Here is a 17,215-nt window from a genome sequence, read left to right on the forward strand (position 1 = left end):
CTTAAGTGTGTTTATTTTTTGGACAATATCTGCTAGGTAGCATACTACTGACAGCAGCTGGTCATCAGCAAGTTTGCAACGCTTGTCTTTTTGTCAAATGAAACTCCTTTGAGTTCGACAGGTCTTTTAAGCCCTTTGCCATGAGAAAAGCAGCAAATCTCCATGTGGTAGGAGAGATTTTCATGGTTGCTCCCTGCCTCATTCCAATGTATTGTAAAGAAGTCATTTGCTGTTGAGAATGTACCATCTCTGAATGACAATATATAAAATGAAAATATATTTCCTTCTGGCATCCTGATGGATTGTCTTGCACACCCCACTTTGGGGACCACTAGCTTCAAAAACCAAAGTGAGAAATGATCTGGGTGTCCTCTGCTGAAGACTGTGTTACAAGCCCAGAAGTCTTCAACACCTGGTTCGGTACAAGTGACATCCCCCTCTCTGGATTAGCATTTTTAACATTCATGACTTCATTGGGTATGTTTCCGTCTGTGAACCTTGCTCAAGCTACTGTTCCCACTTTGATCTGCTTCTCAGTGACTTTGTGCAGACCTGGAAAGCTCTCAGAAGCTATTGAAGATCTCTGATTTCTGTAACTCAAGCCACCAATTCAGCAATACTGATTTTGAAGTCATCAGGACAGGTCATGAGATGAAATACATTTGTCTGCTGCTTTTCCCGGTGCCAGTTGAACTGGCTGTTGTCCTCTTCATCTGGCATACAGATGCTTAACTTGGGAGGTGGAATCACATACTCAGCTCTGTTACCTTGGGACCTAATTTAGGGAATCTTTCCACGATTGGACTGTGCTGTGCAGTGCGGCATGTTTACTGTGAACGTATGAACTTGTGATCTAATTTCTCATGAGCACTGTGATTATTTTTTTTTTGCATAAATGGCTGTGCAATGTGGAGCATCCTCTACACCCAGTGGTACAGGTATGCTCTCACCAAAATCTGAAATTCTCTGTTTTGTGGAAAGGAAGGGGATCATGATGTAGCTTCTTGTTTAAATGCTTTGGTTAAAGCCTCTTCTCTAAAGGAAGCCTTAGTAAACGCTGAAGGGAGAGGTTCTTGCTCCAGTAAGTCCAAGCTGTGACTCCTGTAGGGCCAATTTATCGCTTTGCTAGCTGCAATGCTGTAGTTGTCCCCAGATGGGATGTAGGATGGGCAGGAGAAGCCCAAGCCTGCTCCCTGCAGCCCCACCGCCCCTGGCCCCTGGTCTGAGCTGGGGGAGGAAGGGGCATGGACTCCCCAAGAGCTAGGAGGGATTGGTTTGGTTTGAGTGGCCCTGGGTGCTGGTGCAGCTCCTGGAGCAGCCCCAGGTTGGCCTTTTGCTGGCTTTTACTGAGTGCAGGGCTAGTGCCTGGGGCCTTTGGCTTTTGCGGGCTGGAGCCAAACCCTTCACGTCCCTGAAGGCACCCCCCCACCCTGGGTGTCGAGACAGTCACTGTGAGACTGCAGAGGCAGGATAAGGCAACTTGAAAAGATTTATTATTGAGAACAGCAAACAATTTGCTGCTACTTATTCCTATACTAATGTATTTCTACCTCTGTGACGCTTACTTGCTACCGAAGGTCTCTGCTCTTTCTAGTCCAACCCCATCGCCAGCAGCTGCAGTGTTTGGTCCACAGGTGCAGGTCGGGCAGTGGTGGTGGGTTGGAGCTTGGCCGTGCGGTGGCCCTGGCACGGGAACGGCAGATGGTGCTGCCAGTGTGGTCATCGCAAACCATGGAGCGCAGAATGGAGGCAGGCCAGCCCTGGGGACCTGCACAGCAACTAATTTTGGCTGCCCAGATGGAAATGTGGGGAGTCCCATGGCTAGCGTGAAGGGACTGTTTGGGGAAGGAGGTGTGACATGGTGTGGTGAAGCCATGGATAGAGCAGGAGCCGCCTCCTGGATGCCAGCCGGGCTGTGGCTGCAGTGCCGTTTTGGTGGGGATGGACCGGCACTGCCCGTCTGGGTGGTTGTGTCAGCCCGTGGCTCGGTTGGTGTGGAGCTGGTGGTTGCAGATGTCTGGGTGTCATTCTCCTCCTCTGCAGCTCCTACCGCTGGCTGAGCATCAGGTCGTCTTCTTCTCGGGTGGTCGTCCTTCAAGTTGGGGCCCAGTGGGGATGTGGCGGGGGCTCTCTTTCTTTCCCCAGCACTTTGCGTGCACATCCAGAGGAGGTTAGGGCAATCTCTCTTAAAAAAGGGGTTGTGGTAGAAGAGCAGCTACAAAACGCAAAGGAGAGGAGTTAGTTGCCATCATTGCAAGGAGGAGGAAGACAGAGATCTGATAACTAAGCATCTGCATCAGCAAAAACAAACATGGGTATTAAAAAGGGCCCCAAATACCAGTAGTTTTCAGGCACCACAGAGTGGAAGGGACATGTGGGGAAATAATTTGATGCTGCAGGGTATCCTGTCAGCATTCAGCAGGTGCCACAAAAAGATTTAAATTTTTGGTGCAGCCAGATACAGCACAAACACAAAGAAAGCACAACGTGATGGGCTGATCTTTCTGTTTCACAGATTCAAAGTAAGCAGAAATAACCAAAATCTTAATTTGTCAGCATTTCTGCTCCTCTGAAATCCTGCATCGAGAATTCCTGAAAATGACCTGCGAGACAGTCAGGCCATTTGCTCCCATCCCCATCTCCTACCTTGTAAAGGCTTATTTTATCTGAATGTGAACCTCTCCCCAAGAATATCCTGAGGGTTCTTTCATGTGTGGAGGAACCGACATACCTTGCCTAGAGCAGAACCTGCAGCTGCTACTGCTCGCCCCTCCTTGATGGAGGCAGATATGAGAGAATCTCCTTCCATTTTGCAGAATCCATGGAGGTTAATTTGGAAAATGAAGCCTCTCATGGACTTGGTTTTAAAGATCTTCAGGGGTCCCCTCCTCCCCAGCACTTCCCTTCTGAAGAGTTTTTCTGCAATCACGATGCAGTTTCCATCATCACCCCACCAGACTGACTGGAAGTGATGGCTGCTGACGATCTTCCAGAGCTTCTTGAGGAAGGAGCAGGCTGAAGACTGGTTGGTGTTGGCAGAGCTCTCCTCTGAGGGAAAAAAACATATGATGGAGGCCCAGGGTTCATCAGGCAAAGCTTGAAAAGTGTTTTCTTCCCCAAGAGGTCCAGTGGCATCATCCCAGGATGTTCCCGTACCACCTCCTGGGTAGTCGGGAGAAGCTGAAGTCGCCCACCAGTCTGGCTCCTCTGGGTCAGAAGCGCAGGATGTCTCCGGTGAAGGTGGCTCCGTTTTAGCTTTTTTCTTTTTCCCCAGTTTGGCTGCAACTTCCAGCTGTGACCCTTTCACTGACCAGCCAGGCTCTGTCCTGCCAGTCAGCAGGATGAAGGGTCCTGGCGCAAGCTGCCTGGGAAGTTCTACAATGTCATCTGTCATCTACCTGTGTTGCGTGATGGTGACATCACAGCGTGGTGCCTGTCTTGTGGCAACAGGAAGTGGAAGACAGAAGAAATTGCTAGAAAGCCCTGTTTTCTTTTCATGGAGAGAGCTGTTTTGAGCCAAGAGGTGAATCCAACTGTGTTTGCATTTGGTGTGTCCTGCTAGGGCAGTGCTGCGTCCCATTGCCTCTGGGAGATGGTGCCCAGGGAGGGATGGGGAAAGCTGCAGCGTTGGGCGTCAAAGTGCCCCAGACCTGAAGTTTTTCCCTTGGGCACCTTCCCACTGTGCAGAAGTGCCTGTCCCCTCTTCTATGGAATAAACCCCGCTCTGTGATTTCAGTAGTGCTGCTTCTGTCGTGGCTGTCTGTGTGCCCAGGTGATGCTCTCAGGTTTCAACAGGCTCTCCGTGCTGCTCCGTAGGACGAACTAGAAGTGAAATGCCACTTAAATATACTCTGCAATTGAAATGAACTGATGCTCTGTACCCCTGCCCCTTTCTGGATTTGAGTTCCTCTGCTTTTCTTTGTTATAGAACCTTTAGAAACCAAACCAAGAAACTCAATGATGTTCTCTCAACCTTTTGTCAAGCTATCAACCCGGTCCTTTGAGTTAGAGGACTACAACTGTGGGAACAGTGACTTTCTATTTGTGGACAGTGCCATTGTAAAGGACCAGCTGTGTCAGCTGAATGTTCCTAAGTCCGTGGGGCCTGATGGGCTTCATCCTAGAGTACTGAAGGAGCTAGTAAAAGTATCCAGGAGCTCGTACAAGTACCGTACCAAGTGTGTTGGCTTTACTGAAGTTTGTCATGCAAATGTGACCATACGAAAACAGGAATGAGGACAATGGTTTTAAGTGTGGTCTGTGGCCCATGAGACAGTGATCAGCCATTCATGGACTGCTCAGGAGGTGCTCTGAGCAGAGCAATGAAGGGTGTTTTCAACTGAAAATGTGAGCAAGTGAGTTCTTGTGGTGGCTGTTGCCTCTCTGTGCCTCTGCGAGTCCAGAGCAGAAGGTGTCAGTGCAGACCCAGCACACAAGGGTGGTTCTCGCATGGTCAGGCAGGCTCTCCAGTCCCCATGTGAGGACAGGGCTGAGCACATCACCACATCGAGCCCTGTCTGGTGGTGGCAGCTGCTCCGAGCCTTGCGGGCTTTGCTCCTGGTGGGGCGGACCTCCTGGCTTCCCTCTGTGTGCAGAGAGGTGTTGAAGCCAGGAGGGTGGAAGGGCTTTGCCTGCAAGCGTGGCTGCAGAGGAGGACCGCTATGTTGCCCGAGCAGCGGGCAGGTCCAGATAGGGGAGCATGACTGATGCTTCTATGTGCGTTTTTCACCTTTATTCACATTTACCCTCACATTCGCTGAGATACCTGCCAGGGACAAAGTGTACTTTTGAAAACCCAGCTCTGCAGCAGTGCTGCCATCTTACTGTCCCTCCACTGCGACCACCCTAGCACCTCCTGTCTGCAGCACAAACATCAGCTATCAGCTGAACCCAGCTGTAGCGGACAATGGCAGGGAAGGAGGCAGCAAAACTGATTTTATTTCTCTCAACTTGTTTTTTCACTCCCTGGTCCAGAAATGCTCTTAAGCCTTGCAGGAGCTGCCTGCTCCTGTGCTATCCTGCCCCAGGTCCCCATCCCCTGCAGTGGCCACTGTCCCCTGGCACCATCCAACAGGGACTTTGCCATTTTTCTTCATTATTCAGCTCTGCCTCTCTCTCTGGACATCTATTCTGCAGGGATTTCTGTGGTACAATATTTAGCTGGGTCTTAAATGTTTACCAGTTTAGGACCAACAGGTAATAAATCAACCTTTACAGCAGGCAGCTCTGAAAGGTGACTTAGAGGGTATATCCCTCACTTGAACTACGTCTTGCCGAAGGAAGTTTTAATATCCAAATTATAGCTCTGAGTCTAGAAGGCTTAGAGATCTTGGAGATTTATAGCCCCTATTAATAACCAATTATTTCTCAAACACATTTGCCATGCAGTTAGGCCCAAGCCGTTAGATGACCTGAAATACTAAATGCCCTTTTAAAGTGCGGTGACAAACATCATATATTTTGTGTCGATGCTGGTTTTCCAGCTGTCGCAGTGTGAAAACATTCATATCTGTGACCCTTGGACTGAGCCATCCATCAGTGCTGTGCCGGACACGTGGAGGGGGAGCAGGAGTTGCTCCCCAGCCCTTTCCTGAGCTGCAGGCTGGGATTGCTTTGACTTGGTGGGTTGTCCTGGCCATGGGGCAAAGGGGCATGTCATCCCACATTGCTCTTGCTACTGATGGCAGAGCAGCTTCTAAAGCCAATGGGGTTTGCGAGCAGACTTGGAGCAGCCAAGCCCTGCTCCATCATTGTGCAGGATCAGGCCTGTGCTTGCCAGGGCTGAGGCAGGGCCCATCCTGCATCCTCCTGGACCAGCGAAGTCTCTCCAGGAGCATCAGCTGTTGTGTTCTTGCAATGGGGAGAGGGCTATGTGGATGCCAGGGAGTGGAGCTGACCTTTCAGCTTTGATCCCTGAGCAAGCTGAGGGATCCTCCATCCAGCAGTGCACTGTGGGTCCCGCATCCCATCTTGGGGCCACCCCCTGTGCCAGCAGCCCCTTTCAGTGTCCAGCGCCAACTGCTCCATTCCACTTGATGTTGCCTGTGATGCGTGATGCCCTTTCCCCGTGTCCCAGTACATGTCCCCGGTCACGGTGAGCTGTACTACTTCTCTCCACAGCCCTGTTTGCAGTACTGGCCTGAGCCGGGGCTCCAGCAGTATGGCCCAATGGAGGTGGAGTACGTTTCCGGAGCAGCGGATGAGGACATCGTGTCCCGTCTCTTCCGAGTCCAGAACATCACACGGGTGAGAGTCTCTCCTCTGGTAGTTCCATGCTAGCGAAGGGTGATCGGGGGGGGGGGCTTCACGCATGTCTCTGTGTGTGCGCAGGTGCTCCCCAGGCATCTCCCAGTACAGAGGTCAAGAGTTGGGTGAGCTTGTGTGCAGGGAGTGGATTGCATTTGTTAGCATCTACATTGGGGAAGGGCTGGGGCAACACCAAGAGCTTTATACGAGTGAAGACCTTTCTTGGAGAGCAGAAGGATGATGCATCTAGTGAGGCCACACAGTCCTAGAGCTTGTCTTTGCCCGGCTGGGTAATTCTCCATATAAACTAACTGAATAGTGCTGTAGATGCTAGTGTCTTCTTCAGCCTAATCCAGCTCCTCTAGAGGATGCAGCCCCAGCTCTCCTCCTGGCAGAGGGGAGCCTGTCAGATTGCCATTGGCTCCATCCAACCTTTCTGGAGTTCACAGCTCCTTGCAAGCTCTGTAGGAAGACATTTCTCATCCTGCCTGGAGGTCCATCTCTGCCCTGCCATACATATCACAGGATGGAGACTCCCCAAGTGGGCACAGCAGCTCCCCTGGGACCAGCAGAGCCCTTTTCCCGCAGGGTGAGAAGCTCCACACAGGTTTTCACCTGTTGTCCTTGTTGTGTTGACAGTTGGCTGGTTCAGCTTGCCTTTAAATGAAGAGAAACACAGTGAAATTGGGAAGGGACAGGGACTGCAATAACAGCCTGCATGCGTGCAGAACCGTACGCAGAAAAAAAACCGATTTAACTATAAAAGCCAGCCGTGAAGAGGTGGCATCCCTGAGGTCTTTAAATCTCCTGAGGGTTGCCAAGAAGCTGAGGCCAATGCCCCAGTGGAGGCCATCGGGCAGATGGGAATTAGGGAGCTTGGAAGGGAGCGTGCAGCTTGGCTGATGGACCAGCTGGGAAGGGTGCTTCGGCGTGGGAGCTGGGGTCAGAGGAGATAAATCCTGATTATCTGGACTCAACACAAAGAGGGTTTTGGTTCGCACTCCCCGTGGGAGCATCTGGCATTTCCTGGGTGTCAGCACAAAATCCTTCACCAAATGTGCTTTGCTGTCAGGTGATAGAATATACCCCGTGCTAAATTAAAATGCAGCGTGATTGAAATCTCTGGATCTGAGAAGAGCTTTCCCAACGGAGCAGATCACTGGAGGAGTGCTGGTAAATGCATGGAGCCGCTTCTTGCCAAGCCTTGCTGGCCCGAGGAGAGCTGGGCATTGGGGGGTGTCACAAGTTCTCCAGAGCCAGACAGAGCATTCACTTGAGCTTCAGAACGGATCCCAAAGCTTTCCTTTCTGGGCTGTCAGAGCAGTTTTCTCCTGCTTTAACTCCACTTACTTGTTTCATCTTCACCCTCTGCCTTCCTGGCTTCCAGCTAGAAGCAAATACTCAAGTCTGGGGAGGTCAGCCCATCCAGCCACATCGCCAACCCACATCGGAGCTCCCAAAAAGGTTCAGAAAAGCCCCTGTGCATTTGGGGTGTGCTGGTTGGAGTGGGCACCACATGCCCCCAGCACCCACTCCCCCAGCAGGGGTTCCCTGCAGAGTCACAGAAATACCCAGTCCTGCTGGTTGGAGTTGGTCTGGTGCTCACCCTGCTCATCAGGCATGGGGTGGATAGAGCTCTCCAGAGCTGGGGATCCCCCATCTGTGTCTGATAACCCCTTTCTCCTCCAATGTGTGCTGCCAACACATGTGTCACTGAGGCCTGAGATGTGGCTGGAGTGTGTGACCCTTGGTTTCATCCCATCAGGTAGTCCTGATGCCCTGAGTACTTCTGAGCAAGAGCCCCACATCTGGCTAGCTAAAGCCTGGCCTCGTTTAGCTTTGTGGATGTAATCCTCCTGGATCCTGCTAACTAGATTAGGTTTCAAAACTAACCAGATTACCAGGGTATTAAGGCGTACTTCCACCGCTCCCTGCCTCCGTGGGTGGCAGCTTCTCATCAGGCTCCTGGTTTACAATGAATACAACAAAAACACTTCCCCTGGGATCTTCTGCATGCAAGACAAGGATGTCATGGAGAAGCCTTGGGGAGGTTCAGGGGTCTCTGTTGTGGTTTAAGCCCAGCCAGCAACAAAGCACCATGAAGCTACACATGCTCACTCCCCTCCGGTGGGATGAAGAGGATAAAATATAATGAAAAGCTCATGGGTCGAGACAAGGACAGGGAGGGATCACTCCCCACTTAAGGTCATGGGCAAAAAACAGCTCAACTTGGGGAAGAAACAAAATCAATTTAACTTACTGCCAATCAAATCAAACCCAGGATAATGGGAAGTAAACCCAAACCTGAGAACACCTTCCCCCCAGCCCTCCCTCCTTCCCGCCTCAGCCCCGCTCCCGGTTCTCTCCCCCTCCTCCCCCCGGTGGCACAGGGGACGGGGGTTGGGGTCGGTTCCTCACCCCTTGTCTCTGCCGCTCCTTCCTCCTCGGGGGGAGGCCTCCTCGCTCGTCCCCTGCTCCGCCGTGGGGTCCCTCCCACGGGAGACAGTCCTTCACGAGCTTCCCTGGCGTGGGGCCTTTCCGCGGGCCGATCTTCAGTCCCAGCCTGCTCCAGCGCGGGCTTTCCCAGGGAGTGGCGGCCATCTTGGGGGGCACCCACCTGCTCCGGCGTGGGCTCCCCTCCTTCCTCACTCACCTCGGGATCTGCAGAGGGGTTCCTCTCACATTCCACTCCCACTACTCACCGCAGGTTCCCCTTCTGAAACCTGTTCTCCCAGAGGCGCGACCGCCGTCGCTGCGGGGCTCGGCCTGGGCCAGCGGCGGGTCCGACTGGGAGCCGGGGAAGCTTCCAGCAGCTTCTCACAGGAGACTCCCCTGCAGCCCCTCCCCCGCTACCAAAACCCTGCCACACGAACCCAAAACAGTCTCGTAGCAGGTTTTAGAAGATACAGAGACAGCTCAAGGTGCTGTGAGTTAGGATAAACCATGTCAATGGAGCTTCCCCCAGGCAGGATGGTGTGGTGGAACCATTGTGAGCTGCAGAGAAGTGAGCTGAACCATCCATCTTAAAGCACCAGGAAAAGGTTTTTCTCTCTTCCTCTACTATTAATGTGTGGCAAACTGCTCTTGCCCTCCATCGAACCTTCAGTGGAGACAAATAAGGGCAGGCCATGGGTTCATGCTGATGAGGTTTGCTTTTCTAGTTACAGGAGGGGCACCTGATGGTCCGGCATTTCCAGTACCTGCGATGGTCAGCGTATCGAGACACCCCGGACTCCAAGAAGTCCTTCCTGCACCTCCTGGCCCAAGTGGAGAGGTGGCAGAAGGAAAGCGGTGATGGCAGGACTGTGGTGCACTGCCTGTGAGTGTCAGCTGGAGAGGAGGAGGAGGCTCTGGTGTGGGGGGAGATGCCACCAGCTCATGTGTCCACAGTTCTGCCTGGAAATCCTCTAAAAAGCCCTCACTGGGGTGACTTTGTCCCCAGGTAGTGTCCTCTCTCACAAAATGAGTTTTGGGTGAGATACCTTGTGGTCACCAGGTCAAACCTCCTCCATGAGATGGATGCTCAGCAGGAGTGACACCCGATAGCAGCAACCCTGCCATTCACACTGGTCCCCTGCCTTGCAGCGGGGCTCAGCACAGGTCCCAGCCCTGTTACCACGTCCCACATGTGTTAACAGGCTCCAAAGGGACGTGGCAGGAGCTGTGCAACTCCCACCGCTTCTCATTGAGGTGGACATGCTCTCCATCCCCCTCCTCCCAGCTGGGTTTGGCTCGCGCAAACACCCGAGCGTGCTCTCCTCAGATGGGACCTGGCACGTTCACAGATTGGTAGAGGCAGCAGGCGAGCCTTTAATCAAAAATTAATTACAGCCTTGTCCGTCTTCATTAGCCGAAGGATAATTTGAGAACACGCTTTATAAAACACTGGCATCATGTTCTCTTCTCTTCTCCCCAGTCCCCTTTGCTGCCAGGGATCAGATGTGGTCGTGTGGGATGGCTTCAGCCCAGGATAGGAGGAGATACCCAGCAAGCTTTGTGCTGGGTGAAATGTGGGATGGTTCCTCCAGCCAGCACTACCCAACAGGTCTTCAGTCCAGGGTCACCCTGCAGATGGGAAGAGGGTGGTAGAAGGACACAGTGGCTTCCCCAAGGTCACACGAGGAATCGGTCCATGACAGGGCTGGAAACAGAGCCCAGATGTCCAAGACCCAGCCCTGATGGTCCAATAAAGGTGTTTTCATGCTCTGTTGTGGCTCTTGTGAGGACCAGAGGGCAGGATCACAGCTCCTTCCACCACGTGGGTCTGGTTCAGGTCCCCTAATTTGGGAGGATACTGCGGTATGAGCCCCTGCTCTGGGTCATCTCCTGGGATGCAGGGATGGATAGAAGAAGGGGGAATTAGAGGGAGCAGGAAGATGCTCTAATGCCATCTTCTCACCACTGACACGTATGTTTCCCCCACCAGGAACGGAGGTGGCCGGAGTGGCACCTTCTGTGCCTCCACCATGATCCTGGAGATGATCAAATGTCACAACATGGCAGATGTTTTCTATGCTGCAAAGACCCTCCGCAACTACAAGCCAAATATGGTAGAGACCTTGGTAAGCACCAGACACAGCTGGCATCCACCCTGGCTGCTGGTTCCCACGCATCCCTCCAGCAGGGAGGAGAGGTGCTGGGGGATGCTCACCTCCCCAAAAACCTCCTTTCCCATCCCAAATCCTGATTAGCATTATGGACATCGTCATGCAGAGCATGTCTCCGTGAGCATGCCAGTACTGTGGCGTGGGCTGGGGCGGACAGGGAGGCGAGGCAGCTCTTGAAAGCAGCTTTGGGCTTGCCTTTATCTCGCTGTGCTGACATGCCCTTGGCGTCAGCGCTGGGCTTGTCGGAAATCCTTCCCAGGAGTAATAAGGCAGGTTCACATTAATTCACGGGATGTAATTGTAGTTCTTCAGAGGGTTTGCGGTGCCGGGAGCAGCTCTGTGGTAGAGTCAGACTAATTCCTGTTGGAAACATAAAAGGGAACTGCATTTTGAGTGAAATTAATTGGTGGAGAAGCTGCTGGGGGCAGTGATGAAGCCACATTTCACGATGGGAAGGCTGGAGGTGGCAGCGGGTCAGGGTGAAAAGCCTGTGCCCTATTTCAGGCCCTTGATGCAGGACAGGGGATAAAGCAGGTGTGTGCCCATCCCCGTGATGGAGGAATCCAGGTGCCTAGTGATGTTTTAAAAGCAAGTCAGCCGGAAATGTTTACCCTGTTTAGATTATAAAATCCCTAAGTTGCAAAATGAAATGGTTTTAAAGAGGGGATGTGATTTGCATTAGGAATTAAAGTGGAGGAGAAGGTGAGGGAGGGGAGAGGGGAGCAGAGGGAGGGATGCAGATAATGGAAAGATGATGTGACAAGCATGAAGCCACCAGGCCCATTGGGCTAAATTGCAAAGGTATTAAAAAAAGGCAACATTTCACATCAGGACACAAGCGTCCTCCAGCCTCAAATGAACCTGAACCGTCTATTTTGGGAACCCCAATCTACTGGAGTCACTGGGAGGCCAGATCCTCACCCAGTGTAAAGAGCCACAGCCCAGCAGAGAGCAGCCAGCACATAGCAGTTTCCCACTGCCTGTGCATCTTCCCCCTCTGTTTGCCTGTGGGGTTTATTTTTATATGATGATAAATGGAAACAATCCCTTTTCTTAATCCAGAAAGCATTATGTCCTTTCAATCTAAGCTGTTGCAGCCTCCTCGCTTTGAAGCCCTTCTCCCCTGCTGCCCACTCCCACCTGGGGTCTCCAAGCAGCCGCCCACCTGCGTGGGGAATAACAGGATTTTCATGCCGGTGCTCAAGCTGCAATCCCCATGCTTCTGCTAAGGATTTCGGGAGATGAGCTCTCCCCTTTCCCTGCCTGCTGTTGCACCCAGAATGCTCCCACCTGATGTCCCAGCACTTGCAGCAGCATCAGAAATCTGATTTATTTGGGGTTTTTTTCCCCACTCTGGCTGGTTTTGCTGGTTAATGCTTGAAGGAGCAACATCTCATGGGAATGGGTGCCTCCAAGATCTGAGCTCCCCCATAGTGTTTTGTGCTGTGAGTTGTACAAGGACAGGAGAGCACAAGAACAGGTCATGTAAAGGAGGACAAGGATGGAAGAGACTGCCTTCGCAAGCTCAATTTTGGTGATTTTTGCTATAAAACCAGGAGCCAGCCATGCTAGGCTTTCCCTTTGTGCAGCTGGGGAGCCAGCTAGGGAGGGAGCGAAGGGTGGGAAGATGCTGACATCATCCATAATTGTCTTAGGAAAGGGAAAGGATGGGAGAGTGAGCCTGGTCCTGCCGTGGGCTCAGAGAGGAGTTTTCCCACTTGCACCCCTTGGCTCTAGCCCAGCTGCTGCAGGTGGGTCAGACTTCAACCTGAGCACCAAAATGCTTACTTGCTTGGTGTTTCCCTTGGAAAATTTGGATTTTTGGAAGGGAAAGCTCCTGGGACATCCCGTTGCACCTCTCCCCCTATGCCAAGCAAATGTCCAGACCAAATCCCCACCAGGGATGGAAAAATGGCATTTTTTTATCTGCATCAGGAGAATTTGTGATGAGAAATGTCCTGGCAGCTGGAGCAGGGCATCTCTGGTAATCCCACACCCGGACTGTGGATGCTTGTCTGGGCACGCTCCCTATTTGCAGCCTCTGCTGAACTAAAACATGAAAACTCTCCTTGATTTCATGCCCAGGGTTTTATTTTGGACACCTCTGAACCTGGACCCCATCATTCCCATGGCTCTGCCACCATCTGATTGACAAATGGTGTGGGAGGGGGACGGACATGGGTGAGGCTGGCCAGTGGACGCTGCCTGGTGCTGCCTGCTTTGTATCCTGGTGTAGTGAATAAACCATATTTTCATGGTAAGGGAACATCACAGTCCTTGTCTGTCCTTCGGGGGAGGCAAAGGTGCTGCGTGCCCCCAAAATGCAGGAATGGGGCACGTGCGGTGCTTTTGGATCTGGGAGATGGTTCATCCCCTTCCCCAGCAATGGGCATCGTTTGCCGAAAGTGGAGTTTCTCCTGGCTGTTGCTTCAGCAGGACTGTCATGGGGGCACAAGAGAGGGATGCAACCCCCAGCAAGGCGTGACGTGTGTGTTCGTCCCACAGACCCCCTCCCAGGCTTTTCCTTAGGGCTATTGAAACTTATTTTACCTTGAAAAGGGATGGCTTTTGGGAATAGTTTATTCAGGATCATAACATCCTCTCTTCTCTCTCTGAACAGGAGCAGTATCATTTCTGCTACGACATAGCACTGGAATATCTGGAGTCCTTGGAGACCAGATAGCACCTCGCCACGAGAGGGGCGGCTAGGGCTTGCGCAGGGGTCGTGCCAACCATGCATTTTGCACTTGGACGTTGCATTAGTGCTGAAGATGAAGAGGGAAACAGCAAAGGACCCAACGAGAAAACTGATCAGATCAAGAAAAATGAAAGGACATTGGGATGTGTCGGCCGCTCCCCATCTTCATCCTCCGCTCTCCATCTTTTCTTCCACCCCAGGCGTGTCCGAGCAGCCATGGGTCGGATGCCACAATTCGTCCTGTCCCTGCATCACTTTGAGTCATGGTCGTGGGGTCGGTGTGCGGAGGATGCAGCCCCGCGGTGCTGCCTGGACGTCTCTAAAGCAGCTGGAGAGAAGGCCAGGGAGGGGAGGAGGAGGACAGAAGGAGCTGAGGCCATTTTCCAGCAGGGAAGGGTGGATATCTGGAGAAGAGACGTTGCTTTTTTAATTGTGCGTGGAATTGAAGCTGCTCTTCCAAGGAGCCCGGACAGCTGCCAGCAGGTTTTGCCCTTGGTGGGGACATGCTCTGAGCCGGAGCAAAGACCCTGAGAGGAGCTCTTGAGTTTCTGCCCGTTCACACCATGAGTTTGATCTTTGCTCTTTCTAGTTCTGTGAGTTGCAACCCTTTGTGTATCCAGCCCTGGACAGAGCGGGGATGAGGGACGGGAGGTGGGGGGTCAGGGCTCAGTGGCTGCCTGGGCTCATGCTGTGGCACAGGGGGCACCAGGCAGGCGATGTCCTTCTGCAGGGACTGACCCAGACCCCTCCTGGTGCCTTTGCAGAGTGTTTCAAGCGATGGTTCCCCTGCATCTGCACACCATCCTCTCCATCTGTAGCAATTAATTCCTTCTGGGCTGACCCAAAGGCACCAGCCCACAGGTCCATTTTTAACCCCTCCCTTGTGAATTGCTGCACATGAGACACCTTCGGTGCCCAGAAACAAAACCCTCAAATTTTGGGTCCATCCCATATGTCTCCTGGATGCCACCCCCAGGCAGTTGCCCATCAATGCTGCTTGGCTTTTGCCAGGATTGGGGAAGCAGGATGGTCAGTTTTGGTGACAGCATTGGTGTGGGGTGAGCTGTGCTGAAGCCCTGAGCCATGGCAATGCTTCAGGGCTGGGCACGGGCAGGTCCCCATGCCCCTGGTGCCACCCAGGGACAAGCGTATAGGGCTGGTGATTGAAGGTCCCTGATACTTTTTTGGCTTCATCCTGCTGCAGGCGGGTGTGAGATGTCACTTTTTCTGTCTGGTATTGTGATAATTACAGGAGTTTCTGCTTACAGCCTGGTTGTAATAAAGCTGTGGTCAGGGTTTTCTCTCTCTGCAAATGGCCTCAAGAACGTGCAACCAGAGGGATGCAGGTCAGGGGTCTGCCTCAGAGACTCGAGGAGCCGAGGGAAGGTTGCTTCTGTCTTGAGGGCTAGGCAGAACCCTTCATAGTATTTTTGGGGGGATGGAGCAAAACAGATGAGAAACTGTCCTCTGTATGCTGGAGGTTGCATGTGGGCAACCCTGTCCTTCACCCCCCTGCCATCCTTCATTCCCCCACCCATCCTCCATGCTCCCCCATCCTTCAGCCCCATCTCCCCAGGGTAGGGGAAGCTTCCCTGCCCTTCCTGCCTGGAGGCTGTGGATCCATCTCGCTGGGGAGTTTCATTCCGATCCATACCATGACTGAAAGCTTTGGAAGGTGCCATTTGGCTGGAGCGAACTGCAGTATGAAGGCTGTAGAGCTGAAACGGCTGTGCCCTGGATGAGCAAACCGGGGAGATATTTCCATCCACCTTCCAAGGGGGGGGGGGGGCAACAAGATAAATCTCTGCCCTCTCCACTTTGGAGGATGTCCCACCCACTGCCTTGCAGATGCCCAGGGGTGGTGATGGGGATTTCAGCAGCATCGGGAAGTTTTGCCCAGACACTTGGCTTTCCCACATGCTTGCCAAATAATTCACACGGCCTGACAATAACTTATTCCAAGGGCTATAACAACATTATTCCCCCTCTTTCCATCTGTGCTGTCTAACCCTGCCGTGGGCCCATGCTGTCTTGTGACCAAATAGTCTTTTTACTCCACTAGATCTTGCAAAATGGTCCAGTTACACCACTACCTGGTGACACCAGTACTCGCATCGCAAGCCTTGACTTGGAATAAATTAGTGTCTTTTTCCCAATCCCCATCTTTCTTTAGATGTGTCTGTGCTGTCCTAGGGTGCTGCAGGGAAGGTGCTGTATGGTGGGTGCAGAGAGGTCCCGGGTGCAGAAATTCTTTGGGTTTGTATGAAAATGGCTGAGCTGAATCTCTGATATTCCTGGCAATGGGATCATGATGGCACTGTTTAGCCCCGGAACCTGGGGGCTGGAGGGATGCTGCTGCTTCATCCCAGATGTCCTGGGAGCCTGGGCCACCTGCATTCTGCTCCGGTCCAGAGGGAGGGAGCATCCCACAGTGCTTTGCAGGTAAAGTGTTACCAGAAGAAAAAAAAGAAAAATTGAAACCCCATTTAGTCCTAAAGAGACTACAGAGACTGGAGGAGTTGTATATATGTTTTAAAAGCAAGATTTTTTTTTTTTGATACCTCCTTGCTGGATGTCTCTGGGTTTTTAGGGCATCTCTTGTGAAGGGCAGACTTTGAAATCAAAGTGCTATAAAAACCAACATCTCCAACTCCTACTGAGATGCTCATATGACATGAGGCAAGGACATGTACATAGAAATATATATATAGAAATATATATATAAAAATATAAATACTGTTCTTAAGATGGATAATGTTTATTGGTATTACAGATTGGAGTGGTGCTTTTTTTTTTTTTTTAATAAAAACAAAACAACAACCAAAAAAAAAAAGGAAAAAAATTAAAACCCAGGAAAAATACCAAATTGGAACGATTTTGTCTATATGCAGAAAAAGTGATCCTGAAAGCTGGCAGCATCCAAGAGCTGCTGCCAAAGGGACTGGTACCACAAGGCAGCTCCCCTGTGGAAGAGGATGGTGCGGTGGGACCAAGGGAGGGATGGCGAAAGAGGGACACATCTGATGTGGATTGTACCACACACCCCCAGCTGTTGTTAACTGTTTTTTTATTATTATTTTTGGCTTTCTTTCCTTTTAAGAAAATCAGTTGCATAAATAAATGTTCCAAATTTGTGATGGCCTCTGGATTTCTTTCTCTGGCTCTGGTCTGGGAGCTGTGTTGTAGGGAGCCCTGATGCAGATACCCACCAGGCAGCTTATAGAAAAGACCTCTGTATTGGCTGTATCTTGCTTTTCAAGGGTATTTTGGGGGAGCACATTTGCAGGGCCAAACTCCAGGACTGCAAAACCTTCATGGCGCAGAGGAGCTGTTTTCGCCCGTCACCATGCAGAGGAGATGGGGTTGCCTTGTGCTTGCAGAGCTTTGCTGTGGGTTTCCTCTTAATAACAGCACGGCGAGATCTTGGCCCAGGCAAGAGCTGCCAGCCAACCTGTGGAGGTTGGATGGCCGCAACTTCATGCAACACTTCTGATGGAAGTTTTCCATTGCGGGAAAAGGTGTTACGGAGAAAGAAGAAACTCTTTTCAGTGCGTATCCCAGCTGGAAAATGAAATCCTATTGTAAGAAAAGCCTTCAGGAGAAGAAAGCTCCTGCATTGTCTTTGGTGATTTATTTATTACAAAGCAGCCTTCAGTTAAATGTG

General features: G+C 51.8%; 1 protein-coding gene across 4 annotated transcripts in view; it reads left to right on the forward strand.

Annotated features, from left to right (window-relative positions):
- Positions 1 to 16,685, forward strand: part of PTPRU (protein tyrosine phosphatase receptor type U) — a 76,379-nt gene extending 59,694 nt beyond the window's left edge. For all 4 annotated transcript variants that reach the window (XM_049819722.1, XM_049819724.1, XM_049819725.1 and 1 more), the window contains 4 exons: positions 6,121 to 6,246; positions 9,408 to 9,565; positions 10,673 to 10,808; positions 13,474 to 16,685. In XM_049819722.1, the coding sequence (XP_049675679.1) occupies positions 6,121 to 6,246; positions 9,408 to 9,565; positions 10,673 to 10,808; positions 13,474 to 13,536 (483 nt within the window). In that variant the 3' untranslated portion in view covers positions 13,537 to 16,685. The remainder of the gene's footprint in view (positions 1 to 6,120; positions 6,247 to 9,407; positions 9,566 to 10,672; positions 10,809 to 13,473) is intronic.
- Positions 16,686 to 17,215: the final 530 nt, after the last annotated feature.

This window comes from Accipiter gentilis, chromosome 17, assembly GCF_929443795.1.
Source record: "Accipiter gentilis chromosome 17, bAccGen1.1, whole genome shotgun sequence".
Lineage (NCBI taxonomy): Eukaryota > Metazoa > Chordata > Aves > Accipitriformes > Accipitridae > Astur > Astur gentilis.